This window comes from Macrotis lagotis, chromosome 1 (genome assembly GCF_037893015.1).
Source record: "Macrotis lagotis isolate mMagLag1 chromosome 1, bilby.v1.9.chrom.fasta, whole genome shotgun sequence".
Taxonomy (NCBI): Eukaryota; Metazoa; Chordata; class Mammalia; order Peramelemorphia; family Peramelidae; genus Macrotis; species Macrotis lagotis.
Genome location: NC_133658.1, coordinates 649,907,664 through 649,926,768, shown reverse-complemented (window position 1 = coordinate 649,926,768; position 19,105 = coordinate 649,907,664). Strand labels below are relative to the sequence as shown.

Here is a 19,105-nt window from a genome sequence, read left to right as displayed (position 1 = left end):
ATGATCTTCTAATTCATAGGAATGGTAAAGGAAACCAGCATAAAATAGAAGTAAGGAACCAAGACTGGTGGATTCATTCATTTTGGCTTCTTTTTTTCATTTTATGTGATGGACAATTTTTCTTCTCTTATTTCAGGTGCTTATTGTATAGTATTCTTTGATTAAGAGCAATAAATCAAATTTTTCTTCTCTTATTTCAGGTGCTTATTGTATAGTATTCTTTGATTAACAGCAATCAATCATTCCATTCATTTCTTTGTGATGCCCTAAATTCATACACTTCATAACTCCATTTTACTTGTCATGTTGATTGAAAATTGAGGGTAACAGTCTCAGGTTAATAAGGTAGATTTTCTCTTAAAATGCTATAATCTTTCCAAGTAGTTCTACTAAAAACTTTTGAATATAAACATAAATTGGTGATCAAAGATTGTGTCTTGCCAAACCAACTCACCCTTTGTATTTGATATTTGAATTTACCCTGGACTTTTTTCTGTCTTACTCCAGGGCTGACTTTCCTATGAAGATAAACAATTACACAGAGGTGACTGAATTTATACTCCTGGGAATTCCTCATACAGAAGGACTGGAGACTGTGCTCTTTGTCATCTTCTTATTCATCTATATCTTCACCCTGCTGGGGAACTTCCTCATCCTAATGGCCATCATCACCTCTTCTCGACTTCACACACCCATGTATTTCTTCTTGGGAATCTTATCTACTTTTGATATGTTCTTTCCTTCAGTGAGTTCTCCTAAAATGCTTGTTTTTCTTTCAGGAAATAGCCGAGCCATTTCTTATAGGGGATGTGCCTCCCAGCTCTTCTTCCATCATTTTTTGGGGTGCACTGAGGGTATTCTATACTCTGTGATGTCCTATGATCGTTTTGTTGCCATCTGTCATCCACTTCGCTACACAATCATTATGAATCCCCGACTTTGTGTAATCCTTGCCACTTGTACCACATTGATAGGATGTATCCATGCCACTATACTGACATCACTTACTTTCCAGTTGCCTTACTGTGGTCCTAATGAAATAGACTATTACTTATGTGACATTCCTGTAGTTCTACCTTTGGCCTGTGCTGACAGCTCACTGGCCCAGAGGGTGGGTTTCACTAATGTTGGGCTTTTGGCATTAACATTATTTTTCACCATTATTGTCTCCTATACCCGCATTGGGATAGCAATTTTGAAAATCCATTCAGCTGAAGGCAGAAGAAAAGCTTTCTCTACTTGCAGTGCCCACCTTACTGCAATCATGTGTGCCTATGGACCAATTATTATCATCTATTTTCAGTCCACACCCAATCCTTTGCTTGGAGCTGTGGTTCAAATTTTGAATAACATTGTGTCACCTATGCTAAATTCCTTAATCTATTCTCTGAGAAATAAAGAAGTAAAAAGAGCCTTGAAAAGAGTTTTATGTGGGGCAAAATTAACTTTAGAGGACTAAATTAGGAAGCTTCAATCTTACCGGTCAGTCCCTGTTTTAACTGTATATGGAAACTGTTGATTAGATATCCTTCATAAAAGGGTTACATGTCCCTACTCTCTCTCTCTCTCTCTCTCTCTCTCTCTCTCTCTCTCTCTCTGTCATCATTCTCTTTTCTCTTTTGTGTATGCAAACATAAATTAGGGCAACATTGGGGAAAAAAGAACTAGTTGAGTTCTTTTTTCTCTTAAGGGACTTTTCTGTGGGAATTCACTTTCAATTTGGAGTTCATGAAGTGTCTGTGACCAGAAAGGCAATTCTTGTCTAATAATTCATTTGAAATAATTACCTTAAGATAAATTCATTTTTGAAAGCACAGATCATTTTTATGGAAATAGTTTTTTAAAGTGTTTTCCTCAATCTTAAAAAAAAATCTGCTTATTTTTTTATCAATTTATACCCTTAAGGTTTTATGCTTTACTTTTCTTCCTTGACAACTGAATTCCTATAAAAAATTGTCTATATTTTCTCTCTCAATCACTTTTCAGACCTTGCTAACTAGTTCCTAATCTCATTATTCAATTGCAATAGCTCTAAAGCTACAGGGGATCTGCTTAATTGTTCAATCCAATTGTCATTTCTCAGTCCTCATTCTTCAACTCTGCATTATCTTTTACTGTTGAAAATCCTTTCTCACTGTATACTTTTTCTTCTTTGCTTTTCATGACACTTTTCTCTTTTAATTCTTTTCCTATTTGTTCCTTCTCTCTCATGTTTCTGGTTCATCATTCCTACCTTATCCTCTAACTATGGATATGCCTCAAGTTTCTATCTTGGGATCTCTTCTCCCTCTCCATCTCCTTTTCTTTTGGAAAGTTCAAAAGATCCTAAGAGTTGAATTGTCATCTCTACCTGATAACTTCTAGATCTAAATATGCAACTCTATTCTCTCTCCTGAACTCCAGCTCTGAATTTCACCTTGTCCCTCATTCCTGGAATTCACTCATTCCCCACTTCTACCTCTTAAAATTTCTAGCTTTTTTCAAACATCAGTACAAAAGGTACTTTCCAGTTGAATACTTTCCCCATACACCCCATCCTAAGATCTTAGTGCTTCTCTCACTCCCTGAAATTAACTTATATTTTACTTTCTGAATGAAATTCTCTGCAAGCAGAGACTGTTTCAGTTCTTGTCTTTGTATCTTTGCCATTCAATGCTTGTTGATTGGCATACTAAAAATGTAAATGTCAAACTTGATTTATTCCACAATGCAGATCTTCAATTTATCTGTATTTTTTTCTGCCATAACAAACTACCTGAAGTACTGAGAAGATAAATGATTTTATCTTCATAAAAGAGCCAGCTTGGTCAAAGGCAGGACTTTATCTTCAGTCTTCCTGACTACAAATTACTCTTCTTGCCCAGAACAAAAGGGGAGAAGTTAATGATCATGGACAATACATAAAAGAACAATATAGTCAATTTCCATTTGATCTGCCTGGAACCAGGAAGGAGACTCAAGGGTCTGGGTGGAGGACTAGATTCATTGCCTTGTGAATAAGGCAATGATATATGAGGGGTTTTTTTGTTCTTTTTTTTTTTCCTGAGGAGAGAAACAGTGAAATTTTGTTTCATGTGGATACTCATAAGATTTTTTTTGATTCTTCACACATTTCTTCTCTTATGAAGTGAAGATGATCACAGTAGAATCATTACCTCCAAATTTTGTTGTGGAAGAAATGTCTACTATTTAGTTTGTATAATTCATGTTATTGTTGCCAAATAAATCTTCTACAATACAGAAATTATAAAAGTAAAATCTTTTGTCTTATTATGTGTAAGCACAGGTTCATGAGGTAGAAAAATAATTCTGAATAAAGATTAGGTTTTTCAATGAGGTTTCTTAAACAAAAAATTATGTCAGAGAGAGAAATTATTTTGCAAATACAATAATCTAGTACTTCTTAGTCCTGCAAAGTTAGAAATACAGATCAATAAATCCATGTTTCTCTCAATGTCATTAAGGTTGAACAAATTAGTAAACAGACTAACATAGATTTAAACACTGAATTTTCATAAAAACTATATTTATAGAACAAAAACAGTTATGTTTTATCATTTTAAGGATAACATCATTTATTGCTATGCTCCCTAGTGGTTTTTTTGGTAAGGCAATGGGGTTAAGTGGCTTGCTCAAGTCCACACATCTAGGTAATTATTAAGTGTTTGAGGTGGGTTTTGAATTCAGGTCCTTCTGACTCCAGGACTGGTACTCTATTCATCTCGCCACCTAGCTGCCCCCAAAAGGTTACATTTTAAAGAAGTCGTGATGGGTTAATTGGGGGAAATGATGCATATATTATAAAGATAACCATAAGCTTTGGATCAGAGAAATAATTCCACAAATAGTTATCTGAGAAATTCTTCCACAAAAATCTAAATCACTTTGGGAAATTCAGAATTTTCTTTGATTTCTTTCTTGGGGACCTATCAAGATGCTTTCCCTTACTCTCATTATTCCATGAGTCAGGTTTTTTTTTTCAGTTCTAAGTTTATTGTCATGGAGAAAAATCCATGAAATCATCCTTAAATATATTCTGTGTCCTGTCTTATGCCTTTAATCTTTTCTTTTTCCACACCCTAGTAATCTCCCATCTGATTTCACTCTCTTTAAGTAAGTATTAAAAAGCAAAGTGCTCAATTTAGTACTGCAAGAAATGTATTAATCACATGTCTATTGGTCCAGGTGTGTGCTGGTAGATGTTTAATATCTGATGGCTTTAGATAATTTTTTTATTAATTTAAAGAAGTATCCATTTATGCAGTACTTTCAAATGAAGTTGTAATTTATCAAAAGTCTTTTTTGCATCTATTGATATAATCCTATGTTTTTTTCTTTTATTAATTGAGGTAAAGAATTATGCTAATAATCTTTCTTATGTTAAGCCATTCCCGAATTCCTGTTATAAATCTACTTGGTTATATCTTAACTTTATAAAATTGTGTTGAAGTCTATTAACAAATATTTTATTGAGGACATGTTCATACATATTCAATAAATTGTCTCTGTTTTGACTCTTCCTAGTTTAGAAATCAGCAATATATTGATTTCATAAAAAGAGTTGGTAGGATCCCTTCTTTGCCTATTATTCCAAATACTTTATTTGATATTGGAATTAGTAGATCTTTAAATGCTTCATAGAATTCACTTGAAAATCCTTCAAGACCTACTTCATTTCTCTTAAAAAGCTCATTTATGGGGTGGCTAGGTGGCACTGGGGCAGCTAGGTTGCGCAGTGGATAGAGCATGGACCCTGGATTCAGAAGTAACTGAGTTCAAATCTGACCTCAGACACTTAATAATTACCTAGCTGTGTGACTTTGGACAAGCCACTTAACCCCATTGCTTTGCAAAAAACTAAAAAAAAAAAAGCTCATTTATGATTTAATTTCTTTTTCTAATGTATCTATTAGAATATTTCATTTTCCTTTCCAAATGTGGTCAATTCATATTTTTGTAAATATCCTTCAGTTTCACTTCAATTGTTAAATTTATTGGCACATAAATGGACAATTTAAGCTACCATCTCTTAAAGACAGTATTTTCTGATACTCATAATTGCTCATTTTTCTGGTGGATATAGCACTAGGGCTTGAGTCAAGAGCATTTGAGTTAACATCCAGCCTGACACACTTGCTAGCTTTTGTGACCCTGGGCAAATCATTTAAGTTTTGTCTGCCTCAGTTTCCTTAACTGTAAAATAGATATAATAATAATAATAATACATACATACATACCTCCTAGGATTGTGAGAATCAAATGACATACTATTTTCAAAGTTACAATTGCAGTTGAAGACATAAGATAAACACTTGCTTCCTTCTGTCCCTTCAAAGATTACCTTTTTTATTTAACTGTTTAAATGTGTATTTCTAAGAAAGATGTAAACTTTTTGAGGGTAAAAAATGTTTTGTTGTTGTTATTGCTATTTGTGTCACCAGTGGCTAGAACTTTTTGCTTTGTTCCAACTTCAATATCACTTGTGCAGAGAAATCCTGTGAAAGAAGCTCTTTCCACTAATACAGATGATAACTCATATTTAATATATGGTCTCAGAAAGTTACCTGAGATACTGGGAATGAACTGATTTGTTCAGAGTTATACAGCTAGAATATAGATAATTTTCCTATCTGCCTATTCTAATTTCAAACTCAAATAATTTCCTACAGGTCACAGATTGATATTAAAAACTGCAGATCAACATTATTTATATAGTATTTTTGTGTATTTTTTATCTTTATCAAAGATTTCTGTTACATTTTAATATGATTCAGAACACTGACTGTTTGGGACCCCTGTGGTAAATTTGATACCCATGCACCATGATGATATAAAAACATATTTTTTATGTTTAATAGGGATTTTTTAAAGTTAAGGAACAATGAGGGAGTTCTGGTTTGGTGGTGGTGAGGTAATGGGGTGAAAGGTCAGGGAAACCCTTTTTTATCATTTATTTCTAATCCCCTCAATTTCACCCTCTCAAACATAAAAGACATTAATATGGAATTTTTGCTCTCTATAAAAATAGCTCAAAGTATGCCTTAACAGAACAACAAAGGTTGGGGAGAAAGAGAGATACAGATTTTAGATGCCAATACAAAGTCAATGCTTGGGAAGAAACTTTTGGAAGGAAGAACAAGAAGAAGCAAAAGTTCACTTGAAGAGCAACTAGGTGGCGCAGTGGATAGAGCAAAATGGCACTGGAGTCAAGAGTACCTGAGTCTAAATCCGGCCTCAGACACTTAATAATTACCTAGCTATGTGGCCTTGGGCAAGCCACTTAACCCCATTTTCCCTTCAAAAACTTAAAAAAAGTTCATTTAATTTCACAATTTCAATTGAAACTTAGTATGTAGATACTGTTTTCAGTTTCTGCATTGCTAAATGAAAGAGTTCTTTCATCTACTACTTTACCTACTGGCAAAACTTCTTTTTTCCCCTTCCTGTTTTTGACTCTATGCCTTACTATAAGAAAATGAAAGTTTAGTTGAAAGGTTCTTTATCAGCAAATAAAGCATGGAAGGAAAATTCAAATCCTTCATTAAAATGAAGTAAAATATGTTCTATTTGGCATTTAGATATTAAAAAGAATTCACTTGACATAAAGTAGCAAGGAAAAGAAGTTTAGGTAAAATGATGTATCTTATTTTTTATCTACTTGAGTTATCAGAACTGTATTTACTCATTCATAATTTATTCTTAATGATGTATAAACATATATTTCAAAATTGAAAATGATTTTGATATTTTGAAAAATTCATAATTTGACAATTGATTAGTCTATAATACTAGAACATTGGAATGGGTGGGGTTATAGGCAGTATACTTTCACCCCACCTTCATTCCCCCCCTCAAAACATCCTTATTCCAACTTCTCTGCTTGATGGTCAAATAATCTATATCAATTTCTGACCAAATAGATAGATAAGATTAGGATTCACCTCAATATTGTCAAATAAACTTTTCCAATTTTTCTTATTTATACATACCACTTTATCCCCTTGATCATATAAGATACCACAGAAGATAATGAAACAATGAAGATGTAAGATTCAAATGTCTGGATAGCAGTAAGGGTTGAAAATAAAAGAAAATCAGAGACAGAAGAAACTTGAGCTCATTCACTCCAATTGCCTCTTTCAAAGATGTTGAACTAGTTATTGCTCAGAGGGACAGGTCTTAGTAAGACATGAAAACAGGTCTCATGATTTTTAGTACAGTTTTCCTTTTAGCACAAGTGAGAAAAAAATTGGCTGAAAACTGACTTTCTTAAGAAGACTTTTGTGCAATAATAGCTGTGTAAGGTATTTTCTTGAATTAGTATATTGGTAGTAAACTTAATTGCACATGCAATCATCTAAGCAAACCTAGGAAATCCAGATAATAAAATAAAAAAAAATAAATCCCATTAATAAAAGATCAGATTTGTGGCATTAATTTGAGTTAAAAAGTTTTGGTAGAGAAATCAAGACCTTAAGTAGATACCATAGTCCAAACAACAAAAGAAAGAAAAATTAAAAGAAAATGTGAAATATCTCATTGAAAAAAACAACTGAACAGAAAACAGATTCAGGAAAGATAATTTTAAAATTATTGGGCTACCTGGAAGTCATGATCAGGAAAAAGAGCCTTGACATCATTTTAAAAGAATTACTACAGGAAAATTGCCCTGATATCCTAGAAGCAGAGGGTAAAATAGAAATTGAGAGAAAATCCACCAATCTTCCCCAGAAAGAGAGATAAAAAAAAATCAGGAATATTATAACCAAATTTCAGAACTCCCAAGTCAAAAAGAAAATATTACAAGCAACCACAAGGACACAATTCAAATATCACAGTGGATAGAGCAATGGCCCTGGAGTCAAGAGTACCTGAGTCTAAATCCGGCCTCAGACACTTAATTACCTAGCTATGTGGCCTTGGACAAGCCATTGACTTAGCAGAGCACTTTCACACTCAAATTCAATTCATGTGCTTGTCAATAGCATAACTTCCCTGATGTCCTGGTCTTCTTTGAGAATGAAGGACAAAACTATTAATGATACAAGGCTTCATGTATATAAGATGTCAATTTTTTCTCTCCTTCCATCCTTCCCTCTCTCCTCTCTCTCTTCTCTCTCTCTCTCTCTCTCTCTCTCTCTCTCTCTCTCTCTCTCACTTAACTGTCTCTTCAAGGTAGAATCTCCAATAATTGCTTGGCTAACTTAATGACAATTTCATCCTTCAAAAGGTAAATGAACCAATATGAAAAGTTATTTTTGCTGTAATTCTCACCAAGAAGTAGAAGTTGCTAGATATAGTAGAAATGATTGAAGCTTGGGGAAAAGGAACCATCTCATCTTTTGATGGAGGAGAGTCAAGATGGATGCAGTATGATGTTTACCCTATATTTGGGGAAAGCAGAGTTCAAAAGCTTCAAAACTGGAGAGGTAGCATCCCAGGGCTTAAAACTCTACCCAAGAATTTAGTCAAAAAATATTAATTTCTCATTAATAAAATTCTATATATCCAATGAGAATTTCGAGAAGGAGGAAATGGAATTTTTACAATAAGAATGATATGGAGTCTTCTGGAAAACTTGCTGATAATCATTAAAATGCACTAAATAAAGCAATGAGAATAAACAAGTTAGAAGATACAACTTCATACAAAGTAAATTCTCCAGAGAAATAAAAACAATGTCATAGTACATGGCTCCCATTATTTCCTATATTTTGTCCTTGTGCTGGGCCCATAGTCTAAATGGCTTGGGAGAAGCTATTTCTTGGGGCTTCATTTCTTCTCAATATTATCAACCATATGCTCTTTACTCCCTAATGCACTCTGTTTTGGTATTGTGAAACAGTTGCCAGTGTAGGGGATGAGGAGCATGGCAGCATAGGCAGACTCTGGTCCTACCTGAAACTGAAGACAGGGGACTTCTGGAAGGGATAATTGCCTCTCTATTTAGCAATACTAATACACTAAAAAAGACACAAAATAAATGAAAGTTGGGGAAAAATAACTATAACCAGAGAAATGAAGGGGGATGCCATTTGAAGACTTACTGATGAACAAGTAAAGGATCATAGCTAAATCAACCTCCACATTTTTCATTATAGTCTCAACTATTAAAGAAGCAGGGAAGATAGAAAAGGAAAGAAGTAATGACAGGGATGGGATCATTGATAAGCATGCAAAAGAGGAAAAATAGAGGGAAAATATGCATTTTTCCTCAGTTTTTTGGTTTCTAGATCTGTATTTATTTTTATCTTTGCATTGACAATTCATTGGTCTAACTATATGTGGAAAACTGAAGAAAAGGTACCTATCTCACATCAGTAACAATGATTCTCCACACCCATACCTTAGTAAAAAAAGTGATTTCCTCTCTATTGATTGTATAGAAAGAGTTAATTTCATTTTCTGTGACATTTCTCAGTGTTTACATGTTCAAACAATAGATAGACAGATATAGATAGATAGATAGATAGATAGAAGATAAATAGATAGATAAATGAAAAGTTCTCCAAACTTGTCCTCAAAGACAAAGTAAGAGGGACAAATGAGGGAAAATAGTCATATACAGGGCTTCTTAAGAATAGACCTCTTTGGCAATTTGATGAAACAAGTAAATCCCTTTTCCAAATGTTGTTCCTAAATGCACAAAATAAAATACGTAGGATTGCTCAAGACATGAATTATATTTAAATGCAGTTATCAAAATGCATATATTTTTAAAATAAGTTTCTAGACCCCAGGTTAAGACTTACCTCTGGACCTAATAGAATTACTCAGTACTAGGAAGTGTTAAAAAGTTAGTAAATGAGAGGGTTGACTTCAGTCATAGGGTTACCTTAGTATGCTTGACAAACTCACCTGTAGAGTTTGTGCCTTAGTTAGTCATCAAGTAATTGGGTTCTCACAGGGAAAAACAGCACTAAACTTCTTCGCGGTGAAAAATCTTTCTTAAAATTACTTACATGCATCATCCTAGTCCTTAAAGAGGTTGAGAGTACAATTAAGTTAGACAAAACAAACATGGTGTCAATTGAAATTAGTGAAAAATTATAAAAATGTGAGAAAGAGGAAAGGGGAGTTAGAAATTATCTTAGCAAATTCCAAAAAGGGTTGACTGAAACTGGAAGTCCAACAAGTAATTGTTGGACACCCAGTCTCTGAATGTTTCATTTTGAGATAACAATAAGGTATTTCATAACAAGTATGACCTTCCTGCCCACTCATACTATCTGTACTCCTCACCTTCCAGCTCCCCTCTTGGCAACAATCTCATCCACAGAATAGGATAGAGAGGGCTACTTGAGCAACCTCTCAGAAATTGAGATAAAGGGATAAGGAGTAAATGGTCCTGTGACTTGCATTCCTGAAATGTATGTTATTTGGTGCAGTACTTTTCTCAAGGCCTATTTCACCTCTTTTTTTTCCTCAGGATATAAATTAAGGGATTCAGGGAAGGAGTGACAATTCAGGTCTTTTTCAAGACCTGAATGATTGAATCCAGTCAAGGAATATAAGCAGGTCTGAGACAGATGAGGACCACAGATGAGAACAAGAGGATGGAGGTCAGGTCGGTGTTGCAGGTGTAGAAAGCTTCGTGTTTGCCTGCTGATGAGTAGACTTTCAATATGAAGAATACAGTGGTAATGTATGACATGACAATGAGCAGGAAACATAGAAGGGCCACAATGTCAGCATTGGTGAAACTCACCAGCTGAGCAAGAGAGTGTCTGTACAAGTTAGGGGTAACACCATGAGGAGATCACAAAAGAAATAATTTGCCTCATTTGGCCCACAATAGGATAACTTAAAGATGAGAAATGGAAGCAAAACTGCATTCAGACAGTCTCCAAGGTGAGGATAGTACATAACCTTTGGTTCATAATAATTGTATACCTCAGTGAATGACAGATTGCTGCAAAGAAGTCATATGCCATCACAGTATAGAGGATACACTCAGGGCTTCCCAGAGAATGGTGGAAGAATAGTTGAGATGCAGTCATGGAAAGATGATGTAACTATATCCCATGAGGTAAAACATCATTTTAAGAGAACTAATTGAAAGAAAAATACATCAATCAAAGATAGATTTGTCAGGAAGAAATACATGGGGGTGTGAAACTGGGAAGAAGAAATGATGGCTGTGAGGTTGAACAGGTTTCCCAACAAGGTGAGAAAGTAGGGTGTCAGAAACAGGATAAAGAGATTGGTCTCCAGTCCCTTCATGTGGAGTATGCCCATCAGGATGAACTTGATCACTACTATGTGATAATTCAGCTCCCAAGAAGAATTTATTCTGAGACAATAAAAAAAATCCAGATAAAATTTCACAAGTGACAGAGTAAGAGATTCAGAGAAATTTATATTTGGAAGGTAATTCAAAGGTCATCTGGTTCAACCCATATTTGAACAACAATTCCTGATACATCATTGATGCCACTCATGAAATCCCACTTCTGCTTGTAGACCTTCAACAATTAAGAACCTACTATCCAAATTAACACATTTCACTTTTTGATTTCTTGAACTGAGAGAAAAGTATAATATAGCATCAAAAATCTAATTCTATGGATCTCTATCATTGTTTTTACTTGTAACTTTTGGGACCAGACAGACTAAATCACATCAAAAGCATTTTCTTATTAGAAAATAAACTTTTAGAAAGCAAGGACTATCTTTGCTTTTGTGTTTGTATTCCTATCACTTAATACATTGTTTTAAATAAAACAAATGCTTAATGAATCCTTTATATTTTCAATGGGTGGTGGACTTCTCAATCTACTTAAAGTTGGTGGTTCCTCCTCTCTTCCAGGTCCTGTTAGCAAATAATCAGCTCAGTTTACATCAAAATAATCACTTTTGCAAGAAAATATATTGTTGGGGAAAGAAATGTTAAGGAAGTAAGGATGTAATAGTTCTGGGATTTGTTAAAAGCTAAGAAATTAAAAGCCAGATCCAATTCTAGGTGTTCTGAAGAGAGCTTGGCCAACCTACCTGTAGAGTTTCTAACATGGGTGGTGATCATGCATCAATTGGATGCCCAATGGGCAACAGAACCCCTTAAATTCTCAAAAGAACCTTTAAAAAACCACACAAATACACTTCTTAAATAAGCGTATGGTTGAATAGGTTGGAAAAAATGCATGTCTTCAATTGAAATATGAAACTACTAAATTATTAAAAAAGTGAACTAAGCTCCTGATGTTTTATTTGCACACAAGAGAGAATGGATCAGAGAGAAAGTAATCCTCAGGATTCCCCAGAAGTTGGTAAAGTACCATAGATCTGAGATTAGATAGGACCTTAAATCATTTAGTTCAACCCTTTCATTTTCCAGATGAGGAGGCTAATGTTGATGGAGACTAAGTGCTTTATTCAAGGGAAGTGTCAGAGGAAGAACTTGAACACAGCTTTTCTGATTCTAGAGTCAGTGTCCTTTTCCCTATTCTATATCAGTGTCCCTTGGAGCCTCCCTTGTCTCTGTTGTGGTAAGCAGTTTCCAACCACAGAAAGCTACAGCTTTGGGGATGGGTCTAAGACTTCAGGAAACTATAGCACTGGATAAATTTCAAGTACATTTAGCCCCTTGTTTCTGTTTTCCTTCTGGAATTTGGAGTGTAGAGACACATCTAAATCAGTTCCTAGAAAAACTGTCTTTGCAGAAAAAAATCTTATTTCAGCTCAACATGAGAATAAAATTTTAATAATTTAATTACAATCTAATAATAATTAGCAATAAAATAGTTAATTTGATAATCAATAATAAAATGAGCTACCCAGTAATTTATAAGCTCCCCATCAATAAGAGTTTTCAAGGAGATCTTGGATGATTCTGTCATGCAAAGAAGAGATTTTTGCAATGATTGTTTTAGTACCCACAATCTCCTTATGGCTAATGCTATTTAGTTCCTACCTTAAAGCATAACCCTTCACAAAGTACTATAATCAATCCCTAGGCAGGGAAATGAAAGGAACCTTAGATGAAGTTAAGTAGTTCAAGTGACTTAGTATTGAGTCAGTCTAGTTGTTAGTCTACCTGTGACCTTGGACTTAGCTGTAATAATTCAGTTCTTCCCTTATCCAAGATAGTTCTCCCACCTTATGCACTAGCTACTCAAACTGTATTCATTTTGTTTCTTTGGACCTAAGTCTTTTGTCTTGAGTCTTGTATTGATCTAATTTGTTTTCCTTACAACTGAAACCTTAACCACAGCCACTACAGCTGAGTTCCTTATTGTTATCCTATACTTAGTCTCTCCTTTTTTGTCACTTTCCTAGATTTGTACCTAATAATTGAAGTAATTGTTATGTAATTACTTCAACACCTGACTTTTCCTGCCTATTGACCTTTGATGTCTCTCACAAGCACCATCTATCTATTCTATGCCATTCTCCTTTGATTCTTCACCCATCTGTTCTGCTCTACATTTTTTTAAAATATTGGATTCATGATTTAATGGGTACAACAGTGCTGATTGGAGCCTTCTTTGTAAATTTATAGTCTTTGAAAGTTTCTTGAGATACTGAGACATTATGTGACTGCTATACAACCTAGGTCTTCAAGACATTGGGGCTAGTTCTCTTTCCATGATACTCTCCTGACTCTACTGCTCCATTTTAATGGTTATCAAACCTCAGTTTTTGTCATCTGTAAGGGATGACAATATAAATTATCTCTAAGATCTCAAAAGTCTATGTCCATGAATGTGAGTAATTTTCAAATTTCTATTAGTTCTATTAATTTATACAAATTTATATAGTCAACCCTCAAAGGGGTGTTTGTACTTGAACTATGAGTTGTATTTATACAGCAAATTCTGTATTTGTAAGAAATTGGCAGATATATCGGAGGGCTAGAATCTTTTCCTAAAGGCTCTAATATTATGTTTAAAAATGGTGGTCATTCTATATTAAATCCTATGAGAAATGGGGCATAATATCTACTTTCCTAGAAATTCTCCTTTATTCCTAAATGCCTCCTTTATCTCTCTCTCCTCTCCAGAAGGCATAAACATGGAAGCCAAATAATAGGAGCTGGTACAGTGAATAAAGCACCATCTTTATGTCAGAAAACCAAGTTTCATGTGCTGCCTTTGGCACCAAATCTGTGTAACCTTGAATAAGTGATTTAACTTTCTCAGTATTCTCCTTTGTTAAATGAAGGTTCCATATTAGATGGCCTCTAAGTTTCCTCCCAAATCTAGATCAGCGCTCCCCATGATCTAAGAATATAATGACATGTACATAAGTAGGTCTTCAAGACTTTGAGACCAGTTCTCTAACCATGATATTCTCCTAACTCTCCTGCTCCATTTTGATAGTCAAGAGTCTCAAATTTCAGTACTGGTATCTATAAGGGATGAAAGAATAGAGTTAATCTCTAAGACTTCATTCAAAAATCCATGAATGTGAGTGATTTTCAAATTCCTATTAATTTATATGAATAACACATTTTATCAATTAATGAGTAACTAATTTCTCCTTCCCTGGTGTGTAGGATGCAGGGAAGAAAGGAATGGATAGAAATAAAAGGTAAAGTCTTAGACACTTATATGGTTAAATTAGTTTGAGAGAAAAATTATCCCCATGTTTTCCCTTTTAGAAATGAAAACCTCATGAAAACTTCCTTCTAAGGTGAAATGGGGAAGGGGTTCCAGAAGCAGAAATTCTTTGATATTCTTTCCTTTGTCAGAGATTATCAAATGGAACCACACAGATCTGACTGAGCATTTGCCCTTGCATAATTTCTATTAAACTCTAAGAACTTTGATATTCCCACAAATAGAGGAGCTTTCTTGTCCATTCTCTGCTATGCTCCTGACTCTTTAAGGAGCCTGATGAACCAATTTATTCAATATCTTTTCTTTCAATCTCAAGATTTAAGAGCAATATGAACTATGAATGTCACAGATATTATCAAAATTGAAGAAATAATGATCCTGTTTAGTTCATCCACACCATTTCTGCTTAAATTCTGGCAAACCTCCCCATTTTGGTTTAACTTACACTCATCTTGAACTGTTTCATTATTGACAATCTAAATTCATTGAAAATTCCATATACTTTAACAGAAACTTCAAATAGAATAGAAACACATATAAACATAAAATGGAACAGGATTTCTGACAGCAGGCTGAGCTTGAGTCTTTCTCTCCTCTAGCTTCTTCTCACAGATCAGAGGGAAAACATGATTTTAAAATGGCCAGATGAATAAAGAGATTTGATGTATTTTCCAAACAATACAATGACACTTTAGATGAGTACCGTGAACTGGACTTCTGGACGTCTCATGTCATTGCAGCTCCCTGCTCAATCATCTCTTCTGCTTTGTTGTCACCAGATTGCCTCATCTTATCTCTCCTCAACTTCATGCATGCTTTTCTATGTTACAATATCTCCATTCCTCTTGTTTTTCCTGCTTTTTATTATGGGGTAGCACTTGGCATGACTGCTCACAGTCTTCTTTTGCATCTTCCTCTTCACATAGGTTCTCTCTGTCTTAGCTGTATAACTTCCTAGAAAACCCTTTCAAAAAGCCTGAGAATGAGTAATTCTGGGCAAATGTATACATTTTCACATAGAAACTTAAAAGTTACCAAATCTCCATGGCAAGACTTTTGTGGAAGTGGTGATATTCTCCTTTCTTTTAAAAATCCATTAGTATAATCCATAATCATAACAATACATATGGATTCAAACAGCATGATTAATATAAACACAAAATATCTAGAAAGATTATTCCTAGATCATAGCTAATGACTGCTTCAGTGATTTAATGGCTAATATACTTGCAGAACATATTATGTGCACACATCTTAATTGTATATACATAACCATATATACTAGAAAATAGTTACATGCAGTAATAACAGGTACAGAGCTATTAGGAATAATAACAACTGGGCTATAATAATACATGCAAAAAGAATACTGCAGAAACTTTATTTATATAAACAGGAAGTGCATAATCAACAGACAGGTATATCTTTAACATATAACTAATGCTAGTATAAAACAAAATAGATATAAACTGTAAAATGTATCACAGAATCATCAGTATGATGCATGCATCAATAAATGCCCACATAGTAAAGACTGTGCAAGTGATTTATTACATAAGTAAATATTCATTTCATTTGGTTATAAATATCACAACTTCTCATTTTCATTCTGCAATACAATGTAAATCTGATCATGGATCAGATGCATTAGCTCTTTGTTACCAATTAACTTTTCTGTACTTGTTTGAGTTTACTGATAACATAGTCTTATCTACATCAAAATCAGATCTACAATTGTATATTTTCACTTGGTGAAACTTGGTGAGAGCTCAGGATGGCTCTCAGCATTCCCAGATACAATGAATTGCCTCTGTACTATATGGTTACAGAATCTCAAGTTCAAAGATCCCAATGCATAGTTCTTATTCAAGATTTTGAAACTGGGGCTGCCCAAAAAGTATTATACCTGGTTTTCAAGACAGAAGCAATAAAAAGAAATCAGAAGATACTCTATGATAACTGGACATTGGATGAAGTGCATATTTGGAGAAAGTGGAGGGTCTGAAATTCAATTGAGAGCAAGGTAAGGTTTCTTAGAGGAGTGATCCTGAAGAATGACTTCATTCTTTCATGTGGCAAGAACATATCATAATTGCTTCACAAGCTAAAGCCAGTGTTGGATTATTGTAGAAAACTGAAGCAGAAACTCATTCAAAAGAGAAGAGAGTTCCTGAGCTTTTTTTCTCAGAAAAGTAGTTCTGATAAAGTTCCGTTCCAAATCTGTGTAAGACCCCTGCTTTCAGGGAAATTCTGAGTTTAGCTGATAGGATATGGATTTTGATCCATTCCTTTATTTTAACTTGATATGATTCAAGTGTGCTTGATGCTTTCTAATCCAGTCTTCTATCATCTTATATAATGCTTGGGCTCATTTAAATCATGGTCACATTAAGCATTAGTTCTGTATTTTTCTCCATTTTATTCATATATACATTTTCCTTCTCTTTCTTCCCCAATTCCCTCTTCAAAAAGATGTTTGAATGCACATTTGTGCTCTATTCTTGACGCAATCTGTGCCTGATATCCTACCCTTCTTATATTTTTTGTTTCTTAGACCCTAGTTTCTTGAACTTTGCTCATTCACCCCTTCCTCTTTTTTCTTTCATTCTTTCTCTTTCTTTATTCTTCTTTCCATCCTCTATTCCTCCAATCCTTATTTCTGTTCCTTTGTCCTTCCTTTTCTTTTAAAATTTTTTTATTGCTATTTAATTTTATTTTCCCAATAACATATCAGAAAAAAAATTTTCAACATTCTTCACTTGCATATTGATAAATTATACATTCTTCTACCACTCTCCTGTCCCAACCCCATCCCCTCAGTGGAAGTATGGTAAAAGTTGTACATGTATATTTGTGTTTAATGTGTTTATATATTAGTCATTTTGTGTATGAAGAATTAGGAATAAGGGAAAAGAAAGAAAACCATGAGATAGGAAGGAAAACATAAGAGAAAGTTTTAAAAAATGAACATAATATTCATTCAGATTCTGTATTCTTTTTTCATTTGAATGCATATGGTGTTGTCCATAACAGGTCTCCCAGAGTTGTCCTAGATTTCTGATCTGCTGAGAGGAGCATTGATCATAGTTTATCAACTCATAATGTAGTTATTAATGTGTACAATGTCCTCTTGGTTCTGTTCCCTTTGCTCAACATCAGTTCCTGTAATTCTTTCCATGCTTCTCTGGAGTCCAACTATTCATGATTTCTTGTAAAAGAATAGTAATCCATAACATTCATACTAAAACAGGTTCAGCCATTCTCCTATTGATGGGCATCCCCTCAATTTTCAGTACTTTGCCATTACAAAAAGAACTGCTATAAATATTTTTGAACATGCAGGACTTTCCCCATTTTTATGATTTCTTTTTGATACAGTCCTACTATTAGTATTTTGGGTCAAAGGCAGTTTTATTGCTCTTTGGGCATAGTTTCATATTGATCATCACAATGGTTGAATTAGTTCACAACTGCACCAACAATGCATTAATATCCCAATCTTGCCACAGCCTCTCCAACACTGATCATTTTCCTTATTTGTCATCCTCACCAATCTCTAATCAATAATTATTTGGAAAATTTTTCATATGATTGTATATAGTTTTAATTTTTCATTTGAAAATTACCTATTCATATATATGTCCTTTTATCAATTATAAATGACCTTATAAATTTGATTAAGTTTTCTTTTTATTTTAGAAATGAAATATTTAACAGAACACTGAATTTTGAAATTATTTCCCAGCTTTCTGTTTTCCTTCTAATCATGGTTTCATTAGTTTTATTAATGCAAAACTTTTAAATATAATACAATCAAAATCATCAATTTTGCAATTGATAAACTACTCTATTTCTTGTTTGATCATAGATTTCTCCCCTTTCCATACATCTGATAGTCTTTCTTAATCTGTTAATCGATCTGTGGCATTGCCCTTTATGTCTGAATCCTGTATCCATTTTGACCTTATTTTGTTATAGGGCATTAGATATGGTTCTATGACTATTTTTATCACACTGTTTTCCAGTTTTCCCAGAAATTTTTGTTGAATAGTGAGTTCTTATCCCAGAAGCTAATGTCTTTTTGTTTGTCAAACAGTAGATCACTAAAGTCATTTACTCCTGATTCTTTTGTAACTATCTTAATCTACTAGTCCATTACTCTATTTCTTATCCAGTCCTAGGCAGTTTTCATGACTTCCACTTTATGGTACAGTTTTAGATCTGTTACAGTTAGACCTCTATCCTTTGCATTTTTCTTTTCATCAATTCCCTTGATATTCTTATCTTTTATTGCTTCAGATGATTTGATACAATTATTCCTAACACCGTAAAATAGTATTTTTTGGTAATTTGATTGGTATGGCATTAAATAAGCAATTTAATTTCGATGGGATTTTCATTTTTGTTATATCATTATCATTGTCATTGTCATTGTCAGTCATTGTCATATTTATTGTTATTATTATAGTAGCTTGGCCAAACCACGAGCAATTGAAGTTTTTCCAGTTGTTTAGATCTGACTTTATTTGTATGAAGAGGATTCATCC

The 19,105-nt window shown here is 33.9% G+C and overlaps 1 protein-coding gene and 1 pseudogene across 1 annotated transcript; one reads left to right on the top strand and one right to left on the bottom strand.

Moving 5' to 3' along the window:
- Window positions 1–520: 520 nt before the first annotated feature.
- Window positions 521–9,952, top strand: LOC141505964 (olfactory receptor 10N1-like). The gene is made up of 3 exons (XM_074212331.1): window positions 521–1,430; window positions 7,839–7,867; window positions 9,908–9,952. The coding sequence occupies exons 1-3, from the start codon at window positions 521–523 to the stop codon at window positions 9,950–9,952; spliced, it is 984 nt and encodes a 327-aa protein (XP_074068432.1).
- A 343-nt stretch (window positions 9,953–10,295) lies between these two features.
- On the bottom strand, window positions 10,296–11,238 carry LOC141505958 (olfactory receptor 10D3-like; annotated as a pseudogene).
- Between the last annotated feature and the right edge of the window lie 7,867 nt (window positions 11,239–19,105).